Below are 16939 nucleotides of genomic sequence, written 5' to 3'. Positions count from 1 at the left end.
TGACAAAAAATAATCGACCGAACTGCTTTTCGAGCGTTTCTTTTTCAAACTAATAGCATTTCAAAGAGAGTACATAGCGAACCTGATCACACTGGTTTCTACGAGTTGCTCAGATCCTCAGTATATGATATATTTATTGAAGAACTTGCTACATTTCGCGTAAATTTTGATTTTGGTAGACCTTTACAGATTTGTTTGTACATTGGCCACCTATTGGTGTAAGTAACCGGTAACTAAGCAATAATGCAGCCAGAAATTTCGTTCAAGCTCCTGACAAAATTATTTTCGAAAGTGTGTTTAATCCTTTGACGAATATATGTATAGCAAATTCGTTAAAAATTTTTACTTGAGATCCAGTGGTTTAATGATTTTTGAAATGTTGGTTAATTTTTAGTGATGTAAATTGGTCAATATACGAGCTTATCCCTTAAAATCGAGTGATAATTTCAATCAAAATCACATTTGTTCCTGAAGATGGTTTATATAGCACCTTAATCTAAGACTAATATGAATAATATTTAATTATATTTGAAAAAATAATCTGCCAGTTTGCTACTAGAGTAAACATATGAGACATATGCCTAAGTGCATTAAACCAAGTTAACTAGTGAAGCTTCCAACGAAAATAGGTGTAATTTCATACTCCTTAAGTTGTTGTGTTTGCAGTGAGTATTAAGTGGGGGCCGCCTAACTTACTCCTTTATTAATTGTTAATCACTAAGCTGAGTGCTTAGTTTTATTTGCTGTAAATGTTAATTGAAACGCACCTTAATATTAAGCACATTTAACAAATATTATATTAATTTTCGCCTTGCTTACAATTAATACAAAAACTTTACTCTAGATCCAAGTTAAATCTAAGCTAAAATGGGTGAGATGTCCGATGACTGCATTAAGCACTCATTACAACACGGTTAACAAAATAAACAAAATATGATCATTAAGCATTTGCCCCAAAAGAGAAACAGTAGCAAAATACAAATTATATACAAATGTTCATAACGCCACAACAACAGCGCCGCGTGAGGCTTAAATCGGTGTGGGCTTAGCGAAAATTCATTAGTCATTTGTACAAAATTATTGATTTCGTCTGATTATAGCATTTCACATTTTTTCTCTCTCTCGTTTCAGGTGAGGCGTTAGTACACCATGGAAACCACACAGCCAGGCATCTGTTTGCACACGAAATTTAAGTGATGATTTATAAATGAATGTGGATGCTTCTAACATTTGTTGAAGTCTAGTGTCGTGTAGTATAGTGTAGTGCTATTGTGTTAACTGAGTAACTAACTGGTGCGATCGATTAACAACTGTTGAGCGCGCGTGTGTGTGTATGTAGAAAAATGCAAGAAGTGTGCAGCAACTTGGACCCCCAAATGGGCGCACAAATCAAATCCGAATCGCCATTGAATGCGCTGCATGTGTCCACGGGCGGCCAGACGATAGTGCCAATAGTGCCGGTGGCACCGACGGTGGTGCCCGTGTCGGTTTCAGCGCCGGCGCAAATGCCGCTAGTGCCACAGCCGCCACCGTTGCCGCCGTCATCAGCGGCCATGCTTGTCAGCAGCAAAATGGGACCGTCAAACTGTGATAAACGTGTGACCGCCGCCGATACAGCGTACTGGATGGCCGCCTCCGAGGGGGGTTTCATCAACTCACAACCGTCCATGGCTGAGTTTCTCAACCATTTGAGTCCGGAGAGTCCGAAGATGGGTACACCTGTCGGTGGTGGTGGTGGTGGTGGCGGATATCCGGTTGGTGTTGGTATTGGTGTGCCACAGACGGCGGACGGCATGGATTCGGTGCCCGAGTACCCGTGGATGAAGGAGAAAAAGACATCGCGAAAAAGTCAAAATAACAACAATCAAGGTAAGTGCTTGGCAACACGCAAAGTAAAGCGTAAAGATTAATTACTTTAATCAAATTGCTATGGCTGAACAGACCGCACTGGTAATGAGGGCGAGATTCAAATATATAAACATACATACATGTATGTATAAGTGTAAATAAGTGTGACTGTGTACTGTTGCTTGGTCTGTGGCCTATGTACATGCTATCCATCAATAAATCAGTACAATATATGTACCTCAACACAACAACAACGAAAAATACGTGGTTTATGTAGTTGCAGCCTAAAAAGGTGCCCGGCGCCCAACTCACTGCGCAGTCGGTCTAGAAATAAGCCACAATCGGCATGCATATGGATCGATGCTGAGGTAACACTGACGAACAGACGGTATCTTTGATGAACCGTCAAAGTATCCAACATTTGAAAAATTCCCAGTCAACTGACCGATCCCATTGCCCAAGCGACTCAAGCGCACTGTACGCCGTTCGCCAACATTTCGGTCGGTTGTGGCTGCACGGCGGCATTCGGCAAAAGATCTGTTATTTGCGATCATTTGTAACAATTTCCATGGCTGCACACGTGAAGGTTGCGGCTGTGGCTGCGGCTGTGAACGGCCAATTCTGCCGCGGCGACCCCGACCTGGCTTCGCTAGCGCATGTAAGAGTTGATCGTGTGTACGAGTAAATGTGTATGTGTGTACGTGTGTGAGCGAGCTCGTATTTTAACTTTCTCTAAATTATATTTGTATCAACATGTTTATTCTTTAGATGGGCTCTTTTTTTGACGGAAACATGTCGGCCAATTACCAACAACGCGGTACAGTTTGTATTTGTGATTGTGTGGTTGTGGGTAAGCATTTATGTATGAATAACATATGCTTTCGAGGATTCCGTCACTAAAAAAACAAAAACCAAAAAACAAAACACTTATAAGTACACACACTCCAACATATATAGAGCTCTACAGCATATGTACAAAAATAATAAATTACGCATGGAAGCCAACCATCCATCCATCCGCTGTTTTTTCACCGCCTTGCGATTCGCCCATTCTGCCAGCAGTAACCGTCGGTCGGTCTTTACTCGCTACTCGGCTGTGCAAGGTATTGCAGTTTATCAACAATTCTCAATTCTTTAACAACTCTTCAATGCGAAGAAAATGTTTGTTACCACTCACTCGGAGTGATGGTTAGCTGACTTTGGCACAGTACCCACGTCTTGCAACCTTCATTATGTAAGGGAAAAAGAAAAATACTGCCACAACCTGAGCAGCAGGAAAAGGCCGTGTTTGCGATTGTAACCTGTTATTTGGATTCATTTGTCAAAATATTTTGCTGTCTCCCTATTTTGCTCTGGGGTTGGCAAACGCAGAGGGAAAACTGGCTGTTGATTTTGATATTGCTGCTTTAGTATGTAATCCAAAGCAGGAGTTAAGTTTAAGGCTGCAACCACGTATGTTTGGTGCGTGGAAATTACAAAAAGATATATATGAAATGAATATCGTGAGCATAGGAAGTTCGCATTTTGCCAGTTCTTCACATATCCTGAGGCATTTAATGCATTTTTTCACTTCCACTGCTCTCATTCATTTTTGTATAGTAGTGTGTGTACTATAAATATATATATAGATCTTTAATAATAGTTATTGTCGTGAAAGATAACTGCTAAAAACAAAAAAACAGAAAAAAAATATTTTTATTACAAAATTTTTATTTTCTGAAACAAAATTTGATTAAGGGGTTACATGGTTATCCTCGGGTAAAAAACAACTTTTTTCAAAAACATTTTGCTCAATGAAAAAATGAAATATTTCATTCGATTTTTTTATTATTACAAACATACACTAATAACATAGAAATTCTGAAATTTTTGGTAAAAATTATTTTAAACTCGGCCATTGCGACGCTATATCCGGTGACAACTCGGAAAAAAATACACCTGCGTTGACAGGATCCTTACGGGATCATACGGTAAAGAGTGTGTGTTTTAGTTGAAAACTTAACTTAGAACTGGGACGAAGGAAAAAAACTGAAAAATGGAGTTTTGGCGGAAATTTTTATTAAAAAAAATTTAAGTTTCAGTGAAAATTTCGCGACGTTTGTTTTTGCAAATAGTTGTAATCGAAAAAAAGTCTTTCATCTAAGTTTTTACGAATTGCATCTCAAAGACCTGTGTAAACGTTAATGAAGATCGGCTAAGTAGTTCTCGAGAAATCTTGCCAACCGATTTCAAAAACACAGTTTCGAGAATAACGCGTTTAAAAACGGCGCACTTGGCCTAACTAGCCTCGAGTGCACAAGTTCTCAAGGCTGTATCTACGAAACAACTGCTCAGATCAACTTGATTTAGGTCACTGTTCTAGAGGTGTTGTTGAATTTCATTTTAGACAATTAAATACATCGATTTTTTGGAACCCGTAGACTCACGTAAGCTCCTAAAACAATATCTTAAAATTCCTCAGCGTTCCGATATGCGGAAAAAAATATTGGAAGTAACAAGTTGAAAAATTTAATTCACTATTTTAGAACTGTTCCGTGGTATCAAAAAATTATCCCAGATAAAAAATTGTAGATGGTAAAAATATAGAAAAAAAAAAAAATAGTGTCAATTCTGATTTCCTGAGACCTACATATTCGGAGATTGACCCCCTTAGTTCACTCCACGAATTGCCCAAAATACCTCCTTTAATTAAAGACTCAATACTTATTCATTGCAATATAAAAATTGCAAAATTGGTTTGAATTGTGATGGATGTGATCAACTCTCGTTAGATATTAGTCAACTTCGTAGACTCAAAAATAGCGCGCTTCGTCAGTTGTCAAGATTTTAAAAGCAATTTTTATGCACCATGATCGCATTATTTTAGAATACTATAATACCTTATAAAGTCTGAACAGTTCTCGTAGATAGACAAATGAACAGCATATTTGGAAGCCTGAATTTATGCATGGGGCAACCACTTGGGCCGCAGTCCTCTCGCCCGGATGACATTGCATTGGTTAAGTTAGAAATTAATTCACAACCAAAAATTTGTATACGACTAGAAATGATCGCTTCACATGTCATCATTGAAAAGAATGTTGCGTTGGTAAAATACCGTTATTTAAAATCCACATAAATTTACCTTTGTGATGCAGTTCCTTTATCCTTTCTACTAACAATTCGATGGAAAACTAGCTTTTGTTGTAAAAGGAAACAATAGTCTAATTCATATGAACACATTCCCTTACGTTTGTGCGTATGTACATACTTATTTATTAACCGCACTTGTCGACGCACAATGAATTAATTTGACAATATTAACAAATTAAACTGTTGAACGCACACTCACACATACATATACTGTGGCGTAAGTGTTACAACTTCATGCACTTTGTTAACATCATTTGTAATTTATCCCGCTCAGCAGGCAGTCTGTCCGTCCGCATACACACATTTAGCCACTTTTGGTTGTTGCCCTGGTATTCGTAGGTGAGATTCAGCGTGCGCGTCGCCACCGCAGCAGCCAAAATCCGAGGCCGAGTCTACAAGTGTTCGTGAGTGTTGCGTTAAATAAGATATATTGACCCTCCAGTGTGCAGGGCGAACACAATATGAGCATTATTGTATATGTGTGTGTGCTAATGTTTTTCTCGTAGTGTAAGCGCATGTCTGTGTGGGTGGAGCATGACAAGTTGCACTCAACGGTATTTATTTTACCACTCCGAATCTGCTCATGAGCATTAAAATTCGCGCAGTATTTGCTTGTTTGAAGGAAATTCGTATGTAAATACTCTTGAAAAGATTAACAATATTCTGGAATTGGTTTTATTCTGATGTTTTCTGAAGATGATTTTTATTCAGGACTTGAGGGACTTTAGTGTGGTTTTAATACCTCAAAAAATCTAACGATGAATTTAAATCATTATTAGCGGATTATTTTTTCGGAGAATGAGCGAACATTGTAGCTGCTCAGCTGGTCACGAATACCCGAAAATTCAATACAATGATCACATGTATATAATACTTTCGGCTAGAATTGTCAATTAGTCCTTAAGTAATGCATTGAAACTTTATCAGAGAGTTTTGTTAGTAGTATCAGGTAGTTACCGGAAATTCAACCAATAGGTGGCTTGTAGAACTTCGCATAGACCCATTGACTTAAAAGTAAGTAATTTATAGATACAGAGAGAGATGCTTCAATTGACTGATTCCATTTAAATAGAGTGCGTTGGATGTGGAGATATGAATAACTACATATCTATTTTCGTAAACTGATTAATTACTAGTCAGATAGTATGTATTAATAGCATCATAATCAATTTTAAGGTCCTCACCATCGCCAATGATAATCTTCAGCGACACTAGTAGCTGTTAGATGCCGTCAAATATTTAGTAAAAGAGCTCGACATATGCTTTATTCTAGCCACTATCTACAGCGTAATGATAGAACTGTCGATATCCTTATTGTCAGAGATATATTATAAAATTATTAGAAAAAATCTGTTGAGCACCGTAAGGAGAGAATTTAAATTTCTATTTGGTCTGCCTATTAAAGCCTTAGAAACCCAATCAAATGTAGTATGACAATATAAAATATTTTACTTGAAAAATCATATGCTTTTATGATGGAATACTTTTGACTCTATCAACCGACAAAACCATTTATCACTTACGCTGGTAAAGAAATGCGATGAGGGATTAGCTGAGACACATCTTCTTTCGTTTCATTTTTCAAAGTATTGTCTTAAGTCTTTATATTAATTAAATTTGAACCGGACTGAAAATTATGAGCAATGAATACTAAGACTTTGTTCATAATTTTAAAATTCTTAATTTATTTGGCCGGTCGGAAGGAATTCGGAGTGGACCACACCTCGATAATCAATGAAAAATTTCAACATAACCTTGATTTTTGACTTTTTTTCGGCTTTCCTCTGTTTCCGGTCGGAAAGTATTATTAACGCGACCCAAATGATCTTTTAAAATGGTTTTCACTGATCCTTCCGACATACCAATCATGCCAGTAAAATCTTTGAGTGTTAATCGTGTATTATCAAGCTCCTATTCCTTTAGTTTATTGACGTGTTGATTACCAGTTGATGTTGATTTTGTCCTTTGAATAGAATCTAGAAGCTACGCTGTCAAGCATCTTGTTGGTGCCTTCTACTCAATGTCGTTTTGGCAAAAGAATCAAGTGTTTTGGTACGAGTCTAGCAGTGACACCATTAAAATCGTTTTGTGTTGATCCATAATAGATGTTGGACTCTCTGTTATCACTTGATGCTAATACGACGGCTTTGAAGCACTGGTACTTTCGCATGAAGCAAGTTTTCACGACTTTCACTGTTTGTTCTGTGCCATTCAAATAAAATTTGAACGATTTTCAGGGATTGCGTACCCTTGATTTCATGCTTCTTCTTTATTTCTGAACATAAAATTGCCAGCTAACCTATTTTTAATAGTAAAATTTACCAAAACTGTTAAACCTATTTGAAAAAAAGTTTTCAGTCCAAGTCAAATTTGATCATATCGCATACTGTTATACGCATTCCAATAAAAATTGTAGCATAAACATTTTTTCTGAATATTTCTTTAATACATTTTTGAATAGTCAGTTTTTAATATGTATTTTCAATTGCCTGTTACATATTCGGCAACAGATTTTTGTAAAATTAACTCATAATATTTACAAATTTTAATTTTATTTAAAGTTATAAATCGTACCATTGAGTGAATAGCCTTATTTACGAGCTGATTACTGCTCCACAAATCTCTAATCCCTTTCCCCTAACACGAAAATTGTACAAAATAACACAACAACGCTGCGGTGCGTATGAAGAGTCGTTAAATGGCACATAAACACGGCCATAAACTTAAGTATGTTTGCTGAGGATGATGGGAAGGCGGAATTTGTAACTCAACTAGAACCACAAACAGTGTTAGAAGCATACATAAACACCTAATACAATATATGTAACACATATAGTGGTATGCAATGCAACAAGTTGAATTAAAATTATTTTGTTTAACATTTATGCGCCTTTCAGCTTTAACCCACATTTCGAAGCAATACTCATTACAATATGTTCGGTCTAGATGAGAACGAGCGTATAACGAATTGCCTTTTATTGGCGCTGCGAAGGTACGCAAACGGTTCTGGACATGCATATATAAATATATATGTATGTACATATGCTGTCGAAACAATATTATATGTGCTTATGCGCATATCAAGCGCCAGCTGTGGCATCCACCCACCGAGCATATGTTGCATACGTGCGTCTGAACCACCGCCTTCAATACCGACTGCTCTTCGCCGCAGCGCGTGAATGTCCTAACAAAAGGCCCTTAACCACCACAACTCTATTCAAAACATCATCCGTTCGTTCGTCTATACGTGTACTTGTAGGTTGGTCCGTTCTCCGATATACCGTCTGTGTGTTGCCGGTTGAAGTGCCGGCTTGTAGGGCGAGGGAGAGTAAAAAATGCGGCGCGCGCTTTTAAATCCACCCCCTGCGGATTATGATTATAACAAACCATTTATCATAATATTTATGTTGATGCGGCGCACTTTTTCTCAATGAAGTCGCAACTTCGCCGCGTTCACTTCTTGTTACGAGTATTTTATTAATTTTATTTATGATGAGTCATTTGCACGTTTACATTTCTAACCTTTACAGTTGAATTCATTCAGCGATTTTTTCATGTCAGATTTCATTGTGATTTACTAGGTTCAGGAGTGTGCATAAACATACACTGGTTGTGATGTTTTTGAATACGATTGTTGAACTTGACTTCAGCCTGCAACAGAGTCGAGCAGCATACACACATACATACCTATACTGCCACGTATATTTTGACGATTATATTCCTCGATCCTTTCGTTTATAAAGAGATTTTATTCAATCGCCAGAATCTGAAATTAGATAATTTTTTTTTTAATTTAAATAAACCCCAATTTTCAAAGTGGAGACGTGGAACTTGTTGACTTTCGATCCTCAGTGTTAGGGACGTTCTTCGCAATAAGCGAATATACTTTTATATCGATAAATATTATTACTGTTGTTCCTAATTATTACATTTATTTAGAATATATAATTTCTCTAAGAGTTCTTTTTATTTGCTGCCGTATTTTTTCGAGTTATGGTTGGTTAGTTGGCAAGGTTGGCGAGTGAGGGATGCGGATTAGAGACAAAACCGGATTATTTTCCTCCTCAGCTGCCCAATGACTCTTAATTTGGGGCATTGAAAACCGTGGGATGGCTGAAGGCTGGGCATTTGCATAGTTTCCACTATGCCACTGGCTCATCCTCCTCCGCGCATGCTTTGTATTCAGCCGACTCCACTTTTCCCATGTTTTGAATACAGTGAGACTGGGTATCGGCGATACAGAGCAGATATGGCTTGTCTAACCACTTGAAGTTGCTGGTTAGAACAGAGCCGTTTATATTTCGCTCTTTAAACCGTCGGTGAATGTGTAGATTTCACCGTTAGTACCGTCGATCACAGAATCATTTGCTCTTTTTTCTCTATTGGGGTATGAAAAAATTGCGTTTATTTCCTCAAGAGTCTGTCTTTCTCGTTCGCACTGCCAATTTAGCCCGGGTTCATTAATAAGGTTGAGTATGATATTCCAGTGATGATCCCGAGCTTGACTTAAATGACCTACATAAAATCATGAGCAATGTGGCGGTGAGCTTTGCCTCATACTTCGCTTTGATATGTATTGGCCGGAAGTAAGGATAACCTAGAGAGCCTTAGTTGACGTAATTTTCATTGCGCCCATAATCCGCAGCAAGCAGGCTTTTGCACCAATTCCAGGGTTTAATACGAATTTTTTTTGATAATGCCTTCCACTACACCAGCATATCATATGTGGCGGATAACACTTGTGTAGAGATAATGGACTATGTGGGATCGTAAATTACCCAGATCCTGAATCGAATTACTTTGCCAACTCTAAATATGTTCTCTCCAGCTTAATTTTTGATCTAGGATAATCCCGAGATATATGGTAGGTTTTGAGACTACAATAGTTCTACCCCTTAAAGAGGTGAGATTGTATTTCCAAGTTTTTGTTCATTTTCTGAACAGAGAGATTCCTGTTTTCTCCAGATTGACAATTACACTGTGAACCTGCGCCGGGTTTGTGGCGATCTCAAGAACAAGGCGTTATAGGTGATTAAGGTTCACTCTTAAACAGAGACTAGCGATGTTGTGCGCATAACAGGCGACCTTAAAGTTCCCCCTGTCGAGTAGAATTAATTCATTGATCAAAGTGACTCAAAAGAAGAGAGATATGATGCCTTCTTGCGGTGTGAAACAAATTTTCTGATGAGCAATTTTTATACCGTTCCATTGTAGATGGCTTTTCTACTGCTTAGTTCGTGACCTAAGCTGGCAGGTTGTGATTAATGTCAAATAAAGCGATAGCCGGTATCAGTGCATCCGTACTGACGTTATTAAATGCAACTTCCACTCCAGTGAATGCCGTTAGAGTGAGTTCTCGTTCGTCTAAGGAACTCTCGATTGTCCCAACTACCTCCTCCTCCAAACTCCGAAAATACAGCCCTTTGCCGGATTAAGTTCGGGTCAATTCCGGTAACGTAGAACCGGGTGTTGTGGAAATTAGTACCAACTACTTCAAGTAAGGCGGTATCGAACTTATTTCTTCCAGAACTCCCAAAGGTTGTGTGGAATTTGGTCTTTAATGAGATTATCGCAGATCATTTTCATTCTATTTTGAAGGAAGAATATTAGAACTATAAGATTTTGGAACAAGTAGTTTTCCTTTACCAGCGTCAATTCAAATATTAAAAGGGGAATTGCCTAAAAAAATTGAGGTTTCAAAAATTTTAAATTTGTTGTTTTCAATACATTTCCTTAGACTTCAAATATTAAGCGACTTAATAAATAATTTTTGGCAATCTTTCGGCTCAGAATATAATTTTACCCTAATTTTACCCTGATGGAAATGTGATTGTGTTCAGAGAAGAAAAACTTTGTTTTAATATTTTTTAATTTTGCTACTATTTTTTCAATATACTATTACTTAACCGGATGTTGAAAAACTATCAGGTGATCGCCTAATAATTGTAAATACTTTTGTTATTTTTAATAGTGACATAAGCTGCATTCCCCTATAATGCTAAGCTTACAAGTGCAAGTAACAACAAATTTTAACATTAAATAATCATTAAATTCTGTAAATTAAATTGAATACCGCCCGGAGGATGAATCGAATATTTCAATTTGCATGCATTAAAGACGATTTGCGTTGAAAAACGTGCGCCTACTGGGAAAGAAAAAAGCGCATAATAATAATTTGCATTAACAAAGCGATGACAGTTAATCTCATAATTTTATAAAACCCTTTAAGATGAACTTGAAGCGCTCGTAAAAAGCATGTTGCAGTACATTAAATTAATGGAGCACGTCAAATAACTTGGCTAATTACAGCGCGAAGCCGCGCGCCACTTACCGCAAAGGCGCGACTTTACAGAAGTGCCAACACTGAGCGCTGGCAAATATTGTTTCAAAGTAACAACAACAATGTTGGAAAAAAATGAAAATGGAGTCAGTGAATTGTTAAGGTCGCGCAATTAATTGTTACGACTTCATTGTGGAGATAAGCGTCCCGCCATAGGCAAAGCGCGCTAGATGCAGCTCACATCGGGCCGCATTCGGCGCTAGCGCTGTCTCAATTTTTCGCAGCAATATTGTCTTTTGATTCATTTTTGTGTAACGGCACAAGACGAACAAAAGGATATAATTGGCATGTGGTCTTAAAGGGCGCGACGGCAAGCGAGCGCAAAAGTGGTGGCGAACATGATTTTGTGGTTTTTAAGGGTTATTTGCTCTTTGCGCTTTTAATACTAGTTTTCTTCAAAAAGCGCGCTTTTTGAGGTTAGTAGTGATGCTTATGTACGTGTGGGTGCACTTTAGACCGCAGACGGTGGCAACGAAGGGGTATACTGTGTTGTGGAAAAATCTGTTACAATTAGTTATGGTCGTTTGGCCGAGTGAGGCGGCCGCGTCGTGCTTCATTTTTTCGTTTAATTTTTATCTACGCGGTGATTTGTCATTATTTTACCCAGCCTGTGTACGGCAATAATAATTTCTGTTTATCTACGAAATTATGGAAAATAATGTCGCTTTTTACGGCTCTTTTTCTAAATGCTCATTTAGCGAGCGCATTGAATTAGGCCGTTTAAGCGGTTAAGCGAGCTTTGCAAAGCGACCGCAATTGATAATGAACTCATTTAGAAAATTGGAAAAGTTTGAATTTTCCCTTTTTATACACGAATACATGCAAATAGATAGAAATAGGAATCGAAAGTTCGGTGCTTAAAATGAAAGCTTCGCAAATTTTTCTTTTCAATTATTTTTTGTTGTAATTGAACGTTTGCCACTCAAATTGACTGAAATTGACCTTCAAAATGCATTTAAGTAACCATTTTTCGCATGCTGGGCAGTTGCCATTATTCTCGCTCTATTGCTTAACCACGAAAATATCGATTTAATTTTATGCTCATTTCTTTCCATTTAACCGAAACGAGCGAACTTCGGAAAAAAAAAAAAATGTGATGTAGAAGAAAATATTTGTTCGCGATTAAATTTTAAATAGCGCTTTGAGCAAGCAGTAGCGCCTTCCCCGCAACGCGCTCTCAACTTTCACATTTTGGCATATCATTTCTTTTTGTTCTTTAGAGTCTTCTGTACTTCTGTGTAAATTACACTACATTGCGTTGGCTAACGGAGGTGGGTGGGGTCACCCTTGGCAAATAGAGTTCTCTCGCTGTTTGGCGTGCAGCCGCTTTTATATAACTCTCACTCCAATGGCAATGACACAAAAACCACACTTAATCGCCGCGGATCACATTGCGTTAAGCGCGGTGACGATAAAAAAGCGCCGAAAAAAATAAACAAAGTTTGCTCCTTTGTCTGTTACCATCGTTGTTGTTGTTGTTATATTGTCTACTCCACTCCCAATTGCACAGTAGTGGAGTATATTTAAATGTTGTTCTTAAGCAACCCTCGCCCGCTGGCGCTGCTCTAATGAAGTAGTGTGGGACTTAAACTCATACTTCGCCAGAATTAAGTGGATTTTACCGCAAACATTCCGCATATTTTATTATTTGGCACTTGGTGCGTCCAGCCAACGCGTCGTTGGACACTCTCCAACCGCCTCGGCGACTTGTGTTTGCACTTGCCACGCTGGCACGATGGCACTCGCTGTGCGCTGCGCGGGCTTCATTGTCGTTGAATTTTACGAGCGTCACCGCCTGCATTTTGTTGGTACATTTTGTAGTAAAACGTTTAGTGTAATAACCGTAAATGAAAAGAAAACGAACCAAATCTGAAATAATTTTCAATTTGTACACGATTTACTTTTATGTTTACTGCGCTCTCCATCTCTGCACGGGCTTTTCTGTCACTGTTTACTACTTAATTTCGTGAGTGAGCAATGTGAGAACATCGTTTCTTAAGTGATTTGTTAACATTAAGTGGTTAAGAAGGAACTTCGACGGATTTGCAGTTTTAGAAAGTGAGTATTTTCATGGTGGACGAGCGGTGGGTATGAGTTGAAATGAAATTTTTAAACTCTTCATAACGAGAAATAACTCATGATAACATTTTTATATATTATATAATACTATATAATATTATATAATATATATAATGATAATTTATGCTATCTCTCTCTCTCTCTCTATCTATATCTATAATTGTCCTACAGCTTTTTTTTTTTTTACTTAACGTTTGTTTAAGAAAAATATGTACAAATGTCGTTTTCTAAGTATTGCCCATCGAAAGTTATAACATTTCCCAATATTTGTGACAATTTGTGGACATCTTATCAAAAGAAAGCGATTTGATGACCAAAGATGAAACAAGCCAATTTTTGATAACTTGTTCTGATTTGAACCGTATTCCAAAAAAGTACGCGGAATGTGCAAAGTTATAGGCTGGTATAGCAAGTCTTCTCGGCCGCTGTGTTCTTAATAGTTTTTAACCGGTTTTTCAACATGAAGCTGAGTATTTTCATGATGGAAAATTATTACCTCGTTTCTAGTTGTAAGTGTCGGGCATTTTTCGACGTTTATTTTCAAAAGCACTGCATAATTTAATGATTTGTTGTCCAACACCGGGGTGTGTCAAGTTTTTTTTACGTGTAAAACTTTTTCGCGTTGGGTTTCGACTGGGGTTATAAGCCCATAATTTGTCTTTACTAAGTAAAAGCAGCATTTCTGTCACGAAAAATCTTCTTAAACGTCTCTCGGCTTCAATTAATATGTTTCTGCGTTGCTCGCCAACAATCTTCACGCGAATTCTTCCAGTTTATAATCTTCAAATGCTTTTCTTCGCACACAGCGTGCTCGTCTACCAAGCTAAAATAACCACTTTTAAACAGTGGTTTGCCACTTATGGCTTGTTCGTTCAGCTAGAGCATATTCACCATAAGCTTCCACCAAAATACGATGTCAAGGCTGAAGTTTTCTTCATATTAAAGTTATGACGTTCTTCGCAACAACTTTTGTTCAGACAAAAGTTACAGTAAGAGACCGTTGGCGTTGAGTGAGCCATGCCAAGGATACCTCAGCGTCCACTTCCTAAGAATCTTGAGAGCGTTCAATGGACGGCGCTGATCAGTATGGTCCATAAGGTTCACACCAACTCACCCAAGAATTCAAGGGCACAATAGGCGGCGGGAAAGAAAAACAGGTATTCTAAATGAACATGTTTCAAGCATTTAATGAATTCTTGTACTGTCATTATTTGTGAATTATCAATTAACATTAGTTTCAGACTCTTTGAACAATGTAGCATTTTTTGAAGTCAATGATAGCATTAAATGTAGTACTACTTGTAGTATTACTTGTTGACAGTTTGGCTCGTAGGAAGGAGCCTGGAGTGAAGCACACCGCAATACTCGGAGAAAACTGTCAACGTAGCTTGAATTTTTATTTGCTTTGACATGGGCGCTCTCGCTTTCGTGTTACCTTTGCCCTTGAGTTGGAAGCATAAATCCAAGACTCTTGGCCAGTAGTAATATTTATTTATTTATAAATGTGAAAAAAAAAATAATACCCGCCTTTTACAAAAGATTTCCGTGGTGCCAGTAGTAATATAGTAGTCGGAAACTATCGAATCGACGCTGTTTTTCTCAAACCTCAATAAAAAAATAAAAAATGTGAATTCTAAACAAATCGTGCTTTCAATTCTCAATTCAACTGATCTGTCAAAATAGTATTCACTGGTGCTTCCGATATTCCAGCGATACAAGCATATACAAATATTTCGGCGAATGGTTTTACGTGCGAAATTAAATTTAAATTTAAATTTTTTTATATTTTTTGACCATAGTAGTATTAGTGCGATTTCTGATGGAAAAGTTTCTAAATGATCTGTGTTGTCAATCCGTCAGTCAAAAGTTTAGGGACGAGGGCTAATCTTACCAAAACTAAATCTACTAATTTTTTAACTTTAATTGTCTTTAAGACTTCACAAAGTGTTTCTACATAGCATAATAAATAATATACGTATATGAATATCTATAATTTGTAATTTCATCGAATTTTTAAAGATGCATCCAGAGGTACCACAACCCCATAACGTTGATTATATGACAGTATTCAATCATTTTATTTTTTCCAATACTGTGTACACGTAATCTGTGTAAACAATGACACCGACCTTTAGATTAAAATTAAGTACACTTAAAATAGTCGACAATTAGTGTTAGAAAGGCTTATGTTAAATATAAAAATATTAATTAAAATTACATTACATAAGTTTTCACTATAATATACTTACATATGTATATACATACATTTATCTATGAGCTGTATAATAATTTTGCCAATTTTTTTTCCAATCAAAAACAAGTTGCTGGGTGATTTGCATATTCATTGCAGTTAAAACAAATCGATCTGTCATCCGTTGTACGATGACAGTGCAATCTTCTTTTTTATACTAATTTATGGCGAAATCCGCTTAGAACAGAAATCTACTGGCAATACTACTGCCTAGAAAAGCCTAAAAACTTAGAACAGTCAACATGCTACGTCTGTATTTTGTAGTTGCAATTCATGTTTGAAAAGAAAAAAAAAAATAATAAGCATTTATCTGCTATTCCTATGTCTAAATATGTATATTTACAAATAAGCTAGTATATAGATACCTACATAATATTGGGGGTAAACACAAATACGTCATATTATGCAGCAGTCACCAGAGGCCAATTCAATCATGTCATATATAATGAAATTTTGAATGCAAATCAATCAGCAATGACACAACGGTTTGATGTATTGTTCTGGCTATGAGAGTTGCCGGTAAAAAAAAAAACAAAAACAAAAATAAAAATTCAGCAGGCATGTGACATTTTTAGCGATGACAAATTCATTTTTAACTCGCCCTAACAACGAAAGTACACAAGTCAAGCAAGACAAAAACAACCATTGGCGAAAACAAAGCGAAAGTCGTACGCACTTCAATATTAGGGATCATTTTACAATTGCAAATATAAAAAAAAAAATAGCCGACTTCTTACATCCAATTTAGACAACTTCAAACACCTTTGCTTTTAACGGAAGCATTTTGGTAGACCCCAAAAGACAATGTCAAACAAACCACTTTGCTTATAAATAAATGTGTGTGTAGACATACAAACATACATGCATATACATTTGTTTGTATGTGTATATTTATAAGCTTATGTGTGTTAGTTGATGCTTTGCTGACAGTGCAATCGTTTAGCGAGTCGACAATCTCTTTATTACAATCTGACTTGTTGGTCACAGCCACACACACATACACATACATATGTATATATACGTAAACGTAGCGCTTATTATAATCTTAATTCGGCCTATTCCATGTTTGTTTATCTGCATACAGATTTTTTTAGCATCGCTTGCAGGAGTTGAAGGTATGAAATGCAAGATTCCTCAATCATGACGTCAAAGCTTACACGTTGCTTTACACGCGTGTGCGCGCGTCGCTTATGTAAGGCCAACGTGCATATGTGTGCAGGGGGAAAAGGTCAAGTCCAGAATGATGGATGATGCTGTTTCGACATTTGCCGTTAAGCAGACAGCGACCC

General features: G+C 37.2%; 1 protein-coding gene across 1 annotated transcript in view; it reads left to right on the top strand.

Annotated features, from left to right (window-relative positions):
- Positions 1 to 1243: 1243 nt before the first annotated feature.
- LOC108970366 (homeotic protein proboscipedia) overlaps positions 1244 to 16939 on the top strand; it is a 72079-nt gene continuing 56383 nt past the window's right edge. Inside the window, exon 1 of the mRNA XM_018935702.1 lies at positions 1244 to 1869. Within this exon, the coding sequence (XP_018791247.1) occupies positions 1344 to 1869 (526 nt within the window). The 5' untranslated portion in view covers positions 1244 to 1343. The remainder of the gene's footprint in view (positions 1870 to 16939) is intronic.

The sequence above is a fragment of the Bactrocera latifrons genome, unplaced genomic scaffold (assembly GCF_001853355.1).
Source record: "Bactrocera latifrons isolate USDA-ARS-PBARC rearing strain unplaced genomic scaffold, ASM185335v1 scaffold_3, whole genome shotgun sequence".
In the NCBI taxonomy this organism is placed as follows: domain Eukaryota; kingdom Metazoa; phylum Arthropoda; class Insecta; order Diptera; family Tephritidae; genus Bactrocera; species Bactrocera latifrons.
Note: the sequence above shows the minus strand (reverse complement) of the source record. Positions and strands in the feature narration are given on the sequence as shown.